Raw genomic sequence first — 8,825 nt, forward strand, 5'->3', positions numbered from 1 at the left:
CGAGGCCACGCTGTTGATGTGAGGAGACTGAAGGATCGCGCCGGATCATTCAGAACGTAGACAGACCTGCCAACGAGATGGAGAGCCCCTTTCCGACTCCGAGCTCAGTTAACCTTTTCGACTTCCGAGCTACCGCATAGGCTGTGGATTCGTCGCCACACCCCGCCCTCACTGAACTCACCTCCAGTCACTTCATCCACCCACTCGTCCCCCCATCCGACGGGTGAGGAACGGGGCGACTCATCCATCGGAGACGTCCGAATCTCATCAGCATCAGAGAACATTGGAGCACTGAAGCAAGCTGAGCAATCCAGAGCCGACTGGGTTCTCACCTTATCGCTCCCCCATAGGCTCTTCGTTTTTCCTTTTCCTTCTCCTGGCGCCGTCTTCCCCCACTAGTCAGATCCAGTATTCACCAAGTTCGAGAAGTGAAGCACTGAACAGAGACATCAATCGAATTGGATCACAGTGCACCGCTCGGAGAGCTCTCTGATCATTCAAACGAAGTCATCCGTCTCACCGTGAGAGCTCAACAAAGCGAGGGGACAGAGTCGCGGATATCAAATACAGATATTATTTATTTCCCTCATGTGAACGAGGTCCACAAACGTCAGACGAAACACTTCGGCTCCCGAGACTGAATCGCGTTGCGGTTGCATGCATCTGGGCGCGGATTATTTTTATAATCTGAAGAATTTTCTATCGCCAGAAATCTCGATTTGAGTTTCTACCGTGAAAGAGGAAAAACCCCGTCGATTGCGAATCCCACAAAAGGAAAAATCAACTAAAAACGGTTGACGCGGTATTGAAACGGAGCGGAGAGCGAAGAGGAGGTATCGACAATACCGGTTCATGCGGTTCATGCTCCGTCAATTCCTCACGTCATCGAGGACTTCCCAGCCACACGAGACTATTCGGTCCCATCGTGCACCTTCAAACTCGGAACGCGTGCTCCCCGTTGAACAAACACACGAGCAGGCAGGCCGGAGAGGCGTCAAAAAACCCCGAAGGGCCCATAATGAAGTGAGTGCTGCTGTGGGGACACTGGGGCTACAACATTCACTGGCTGCCGGGCAGTCAACCAGAGCTCTTCTTGCCCCAGGTGAAGCAGTCAGTCAGCTGTGCGGCACCCTGAGCAGTCAGCTCGGCCGTCGGGGACGGCGGAGTGGATGTGATTGTTCTCTTGACGTTGTGTCTTCCCGCTGACCAGGAAAACGAGGGACCGTCGCCCATCGAAACATTCACAGCACTAATTGGGAGTTTAATCGAAATACGACGCGACATCACGGTGGTCAGCTCGATTGCCGAAGACTTCCTCTTATTCCTCGCCATCGCCCCGAAGTCGTCGAGAAAATCTCGAGGGGATCAGATAGCGAGACCAGCACCGATTTCGTGTATCTGGCGTAAACAGGGGTCACGACTTGAGGCTGCCGAGTTCGTTATGTTTTTCTCGAAATTTCTCGCAATCGTTGGCCTATGATCCTGTGGAGGCTGCCTGTCGCAAGAGCTGGGAAGCTCTCTTGCGGTTTCGCTAGCGCGCACGACAGGCATGACGACGAGCAGGACCGCAGCACATTATCCTTTATGTGTTCCCCTTCTATTCTCAAGACATCGTTCCCTCCAAGAACGTGCTATCTCTCACAGTTATGCATAGTTCACATGCAAAAGTGGTTTGCGCCGTACTTAGACCGCATCCGCCGCCACAACGCCGCCGCCGCCGCACCGACATCGCTGTTGCTGGCGCGCATGCCACTCCCTCTAGTCTTGCTACTCGCGATGGCGGAAGGACCGCCGTCACTGATGTCGAGGCCAAGCCGGTTCTTACGTTTTATGGTGCTCCCTCTTTTCCCTTTGTCTTCCCTTGCATGCTTTCAGGATGAAGTCCGAGGGCGAGGCGATGGCTACGCTCTTACCTATCCGAGTCGACTGAAATTTATCTCGAGCGGAAATCGACGCCGTACCCCGAGAGGTATCAAAGAATTACCCTATCGTACAATGAGGGTCGCATCTCTGGAAATCGTGCTCCTTGCGGGAGACAACCCTCGCAGTCAGCAAGAGCCTCTGCGTTGGAACGCCTCCCGAAAGTTCATTGAAATTCTCCGAGTAGCTTTAATCTGCAGAAACAAGTTGATGAGAGAACGGAGTGCACTTTCGCTGCTGTCAGCTTCTCGTTGTCGACCGAGCTCACAGTTGATTTGATATTATAAGGACGAAACCCGTTTTTCTCCCCGCGCTGCCTTCCTCGCCCACTTTCTCGGACAATCTCAGGTGGTGGTGATGATGATGATAGTGATCTTATTGAGGGCCAGCGAAGGCGAATTAAAGCCGCCTAAGCAAGAGGAGGGTTCCCCGCTCCTTCCGATCTCTGCTGCTTTTTCCCATCCCACCTCGACCGTGTTTCGCTCATTTTCGCTCTCTCCGAGATCTCGGGGGCTCGTCGGTTAAGCCGTTCGGAGTCGGATCGTACGAGCCCGCGATGGAGGGCCAGACCGCTTGGGTCGAATCGTAGTCCTCCGCTGCGGGACGAACCGACTTACGCGCGGACACGGGGACCATGGTGTCGGGGAGGTCGAGCAACGCTCCAGCTTCTGGAGTCGAGCGAACGAGAAGGATGGCTTTCGCTGCTCCGTCTTGGCCGACCAAACGGTCCGAGGCCACCAAAGCAACCCGCTGTCGCTGCTTTTGGGCTTGCTGTCTGGCTGACTAGACGCTCGGCTGGTCGCTCGGGGGAAGACAAATTGCCAGTCAGCGGAGCTGGTCGGAGCCCACGAAAAAGGAGCAAGGGCAACCCTTTGGTCTAAAAGCCCTAAAGGAGCACGATGCGCTGCATCGGGACGCCGATGAATCGCTTACTCTCGTTTCCGCGTTTGCTCATCGAGGACTAGGGGGGTGGGTTCGAGACGACATCTTGAGATCTGGATTCCGGAATTTTCCTGGAAATTTCTCTCCGAAAAAAATAGTTCGCGAGTTCTTCGAGTTCCCATGCCATGCCTTGGCATTTATTTTTATACGAGCAGCCCTCGTTCATGAGCATAATACTTTAGGGATAACACAGTTCATCTTATCAGTTTCAGGTGAGCCCCCGCGAACATCATCTGAGGTGCAGCCGCCTCAATCTAGTCGCGATTCAAAATTTTCAAGGGAATCGATTTCCTGGAGAACCGAACGCTCATAATTCTCGTACACTCAATCTTCTGCGCCAAGACTAAACGCCCCGACGAGCGCTTCCAGCCATTAACAGAGAAGGAACGGTCGAGCCAGCAACTGTGCTCGATCTCGTTTCTCCGATGAGAGCCCCGTTTTAGCTGATCGCAGAGGATTCCGGGAGCCATTTTGAAAATCTCCTCGTTGCTTTCTCACCATTTTCGGCTTCTCGGTCACGTCTCGGAGTCATCAATATTGGCGTGCGCACAGCAAGCAGAAGAATTCGCGAGCAGATACCCCACCGCGACCAATCAGGGCCCCCATTTCTGCGCAGCGAATGGCTTCAGAAACACTGGAGAGAGGATTACACGAAGATTTCGAGAAGAAAGCGGCGTCGAGCTCTACTTCGAGGATAGATATCTCTAGGCTTGGATTGGCTTCATCCGTGATCGCATTGAACTGAATCGTCGAGGCTAAGGGGGAGCAATCGGGAAAATCTACTGCTCCTTGCGTATCTGGATTGGACTCCAGGCCTTCCTCAATGGGAATGTATTAGGTCCGAAAACACTTAGTCACGGAAAAACGTTCGATGATGATCTCTTCCCATCAGTCCCTGACGGGGATTTCCAGTTCCAACGGTGAAGAGCCTGGTGCTCAGCGAGCCGCGCCCCTCGTGTGCGAAACCGCGGTTCATCCGGTGAACATCAATCCGTAGACTTAGTTTGAGACATCTTCCCCAGATCTGGTTTTCCTAATTGCGACGCTCGCCTAGTGCGAGCTGTTCCTCGAGCTCCGGGCAGAAAAGGGTTCACAGTGGGACGATGGCAAGCGGTGATGGTACCCCGTGCTCGTTGAGGAAATTGATAGTTTCTTGAAGTTGTTTCCGCTCTCCGTCGTGAACTTCTCCCCTCCGCCGGCAATCCCGCTCGTGTCGTTGTTGTTCCGGCTTCTGCTGTTGTTGTTGTTGACGTCGCAATCATGTAGCGGCCGTGCCGGCGGGATGAACGGAGAGCTGACGGGCGGGTGGGTGAGCTGGCGTTGTTAACTAGTTTCTCGTTACAAAGCGGTATTGCCTGGTAAATGACGCGTGAACGGCGGCGGGGCCATTGCTAGTTAGTAAGATACATTCATCTCATTTATTGCTGCGTGCTCTCCATTTTACTGTTGGAAGTGCAGAATTCGGGGCGCAATCGCCGAGCAAGACTTTTCTTAACGATCATCTGATACACCATAGCTGAACTTCAAACTAGCTCGAGGCACGAACTGCGCTAGCCGCTAATCCTTCGCATGCCTGCAATTAGGAAGCCAAGCTCCATTTCGAACAAACTGCTCGTGGCTCCGCGTGCGAGGATAAAAATTGAAAATTCTGAATCTTGGCAATGTTATCGAGTGAGACTGGCGGAATGTTCCCGACCGTGCTCGGTGCGGTCTGTTTTGAGGCATCCGTTTCCAGAGTGTTTCACCGACCGCGTCTTTCGGACGCAATCGCCCGACTGCGGGAGAAACATCTCCCCACGAGAAGCAGTCCGAGACGGAAATGATCTCCTAAGTGAAGAATTCGAATTAATATGTAAATTTTCGGTAGTTACGAGGGCTCCCGCCCGATGAGCACCGTCATTGCCGTTCTCACCGACCGGAGAGCGCTTCCGCGGTGGCTGGTGCTCACTAGCCCATTTTGAGGGGTTTTGTAGAAGGGGGTCGATAAATTCTCTCTCTGCCGTCTCTCGCATCGATCGCTCCGGCGCGGTTCAATCCTTGAAAGGGCCGAATACGTCTCCTCGGCCAGATTTCTTCGACACGCTCAGAAAATTCGTTGCCCCATATCTCGGAGAAACGGAGCCGGACATGACCAAGGAGGCTTTGTGGATGAAATCGGTTGGAATTCCTCGATATGTTCGACGAATCCCTCTCAGCGAGGAGAGGATGGGGAATTTCGGTTTTCGCGATCCCGACGGGACCAGGCCTCGCCCGTGACCGCCACCGTAGCGCGTGGATCGACAGGAGCTGCAGCAGCAGTGGCAGCAATCGTCCCCCGCTCATCCGCGTGCATCGGAGACTCGAGGGATTCTCCCCCGGCCGCTCATTCTTCACCCCGCCGAGTTTCCCGAGAGTCCCTTCCTCTCGGTTTGGGGTCGTTCCCTCTCCATCGGGCCAAAACAATCATGGCGGTTGCATGCCTCCTGAGCTTCCCTGCAAGCGTCCCCCAAGAATGCAATTTGATGTTCGATTCCATTCACGTTCTCTGTCACGGCCGCGACGTTCCGCATTGACAACGATCCGTGCGCTGCTGCAAGTCTCGGCGATAGAGCGATCCCCGAGAATCCGGAGCATCGCGGTGCAGAGTTCGACAAGTTAAGCATCAGAAATCTTCACCGACTGCAGACTAAGATCCATCAGCCCAGACACTGTATGGGTGATAAAGTTTTTCTACTTGGTATGGTGCTTCCGGAGATCTCCCACGATCATAATCTGACTCGAGTGCTCCGCGTTAGCTGATTGTCATTGGCAGTGAATCATCGCGACTGTCGGACGAGAGACCGCTGACATGAACCTGGGTTCAAGTTACTTGTCACCTTCGGAAGAAGTGGATCTCACCGAGTGGGTCTTCACCTGGACCGGAGCCCGATGTTGCACTCCCCAGCCGAAAATCAGGTAAACTCAACCTATGGCTCAGACGGATGTTCGTTCAAAGCCGATTGGACTTCGAACGAAGACGATCGAGCTGAGGGATGAGAGTCCTTCTTCGTGAATCATCGCGAGCTCAGTCCGAGTCGTTCGTGAGTTCGAAATTGAACTCTGGAGTGAGGTATCTCCAGATTCAGTGAAGAAAAGCGGGGAAAAAATTTTGGGGATGAGCTGGAGCGTTTGTCATCTTGAAGACGGCTTTCTTGAAAAAAAAACTACAGCGTCTTGACGTCCTTATTCCGTGAGCACGTGCTCTGCACACTCTCACGAGCCGTGGATCATTCAATGGTTACGTCATTACCGGTGCGTGAGTCGTAGTTCCCGTCTGCCTCACTTCAGAATTCCGTCGCCGCCGGTTTTAAATGCACCTGTTGTTGAGGCTTGTCTTCTTGGCTGGCTTCATGGCGCTGTCGGACGGCCACCTTTCCGCATACGAGGTAGGTACGCGAAAGACACCGAAGTGAAGCACCATCTGGTTTGTTCTTCTTCAAGTGCGCTGTGGCATCTGAACCAGCACCGGCAGCGAAGTCAGTACCGAGTTCCGGATCGTTTCTGCCGGAGGACAGCTGGCCTCGCACGAGCGCCACCGGAACGGGAACCAGAGCAGGCGCATTTCTTGAAGCCTGCTTTGTCTCAACGATTGCAGTGGGCTATTTTTGTTGGCTCTCGCACGGTATGCCTGTCCCGGATGACCTCGGGACTCGCTCCAGGGAACAGTGGTCGTGGCTTGGGGATATATTTTTTCACTTTGTCGGATCCCTACACAGTTTCGTTCCAATGAAAGGCCGGTCGCTAGAGAGGCTTCCCGCGCACGCTGAAGATGCTCCACCGATTCGAGGACGACGTGGAGCATTTTCAGTAGGGGATCCCAGGCAGTTCTGGGCGTATTTTCCGACATGATGGAACCAATTGTGTCCCGGACGGCGTCGGAATTCGGCTTCAACCGTCGGATGCTGAACTATCCATGGAGCGGAATTCGCGGAACGAAAGACGAACATATCCGCCCCGAGCAACGAACATATCCGCCCGAGCAGCGAACTGATTCACCCTGATTTCCCGGGACAGTCTCCATGGAATGCGAGAAAGAACAAGGCGAGAATTCTGGCGGAAGTTATCCGAAGAACGGGCTGACTTCTAGCCTTTGTCATTCAGGCCCAATTTCCCCTTTGTCGCCTGAGAACTCTGGATGGAGGATCGTAAAGTGTGCTGCCTGCTGCCATCGGAGAGCGGGCACAGCTCAATGTCTCTCATTGGTGCTCGAACATGTGAAAACGTGCCGCCGTCCGAGTTACGTGTGGCTGCAGACATCTGCTTTCCTAACCGTTTTTGGAGGAACATCATCCCTGCCGACGAAAAACCAGATGCCGAAATTGGGAATGCTGATTTACGTTGCGGACCATGAGATAGAGAACGAGACAAATGGTACCGGTAATAAAAAGCTAGATCTCCCCTCCGGACTATACCGCGCCAAGACCCATTCGAATCGGTGAACACCTAGATAATTTTCCGACACGAAGGTTTGACGAAGCTTTTCCCGTCTGATTTTCAGGCGGAAGCTGATCTCCGTCTTTCCGTCCAATCCTAGGGCTTCCCCCGCTCGATCGAAAAAATGACAAGAGAAATCGATTCAAAATGCTTATTGATTCTTCTTTTGATTTTTAGGATGAAGGGTATAAATATTCAACGATAAGATAAAAGTTCTCACTTTGCTCCCTCGACAACGCTTCCAACAATGATTCCTCTCACTCCCTGGAGAGGGAAAAATCCTCTGATCCGCTCTGTCAGCTGTTAGATGATGGATGAATGACCTTTGGTGTGTCCTTGGCACGAGTCAGCTCTTGTGACAATTTACGAGGCTTGTAATGTGTCCTTCCGGATCGATTGCTCGGCTCGAAGACAAGAAGTATGTTGGGACTATGTAGTCGCTCATCGGACTACGGACGACGGAAGAGCCTTCTTAAAAAACGCTTGTGCTCTGATGACGGGTTCCGGTACTTTCAATATTCAGTTCCAATGAGCTCTGTGGGGATGAGGATACTTCTCGGAGTCCGCGCTGTTATCTTCGACGTATTTTGCCATCCAAATGTATAGCCGAGGAGCACGCTTGTACACTTTCGGCGAAACTCTCCTTCTGATCCTCCAGCAGGGAACTCAGGGCGAGAATATAGGAGCTCGCTACGCGGAGGATCGCGAGTTTCGAGAGTTTCTGGCCGTCCGAGAAGGCGGGAATAGATTTTCGCAAGGAGTCGAAAGCGGCTCCTATCGTGTGGACCCGGGTCCGTTCTCGAGCGTTAGCTTCAATCCTCCGTTGGCGGATCACCGTCCTGTCGTCCCCAACCAGGTCGCCATCGGCTTTTTCTTTCTTTATCGGCGGTAACTGGTCCGAGGTGTCGACGTCTGAAGAATCATCGATGGCGCTCCGTTTCGTTGCGCTCAGCAAGGTGTCCTTCAAAGTGAGGTCAAGGCAAGAGACTTCCGGGCTCGAGGGCAATCTGGAAGACGAATCACGCGATGCGGGTCGCTCGTGGTCACTGATCCCGGAGTCGCTGCACAAGCTCTTGCGCAGAGCGAGGAGGCTTCGTTTCTTGGAATGTGAGAGCTTCTTCCTATGGTTGATGCACGCTACCTCCAGGAGGGGGGACTGGCCGAATTCCACTCCGGAGTCTTCATCCGATTGATGCCTAATTTGATCAGATGTCGATTTGCTGTCCTTGACGGAGCAGAGAGCCATTCCGGTCACGTTCTGAAATAACAGCGAAACGGTTGGACACTCTTCAACGTCTGGCTATGAGTTAGCGCGTTGCGGCCGCCACTGTCGGCCGCCGCTATTTCTGTTGTTGCAGCCTCGGCCACAACTTGTGCATCTGTGTTTCATCAAGCGACGCCATTTGTCTAGAACATCGCTCTCTTGTTTGTTGAACTCGAAGTCATTGCTCGCGGAGATTCACGTTTTATTGAATCGCTCGATTAGAGACATCCGTTCGGACGTGAGCCTG

General features: G+C 53.2%; 1 protein-coding gene across 1 annotated transcript; it reads right to left on the minus strand.

The window, feature by feature from the left end:
- Window positions 1-7,885: 7,885 nt before the first annotated feature.
- Window positions 7,886-8,560, minus strand: LOC114828328 (protein atonal homolog 8-like). Its single transcript, XM_029112006.1, has one exon. It carries the CDS (start codon window positions 8,558-8,560, stop codon window positions 7,886-7,888), a length of 675 nt encoding a protein of 224 aa, XP_028967839.1.
- Between the last annotated feature and the right edge of the window lie 265 nt (window positions 8,561-8,825).

Source organism: Galendromus occidentalis, unplaced genomic scaffold, assembly GCF_000255335.2.
Source record: "Galendromus occidentalis unplaced genomic scaffold, Mocc_1.1 scf7180000077479, whole genome shotgun sequence".
Classification (NCBI taxonomy): domain Eukaryota; kingdom Metazoa; phylum Arthropoda; class Arachnida; order Mesostigmata; family Phytoseiidae; genus Galendromus; species Galendromus occidentalis.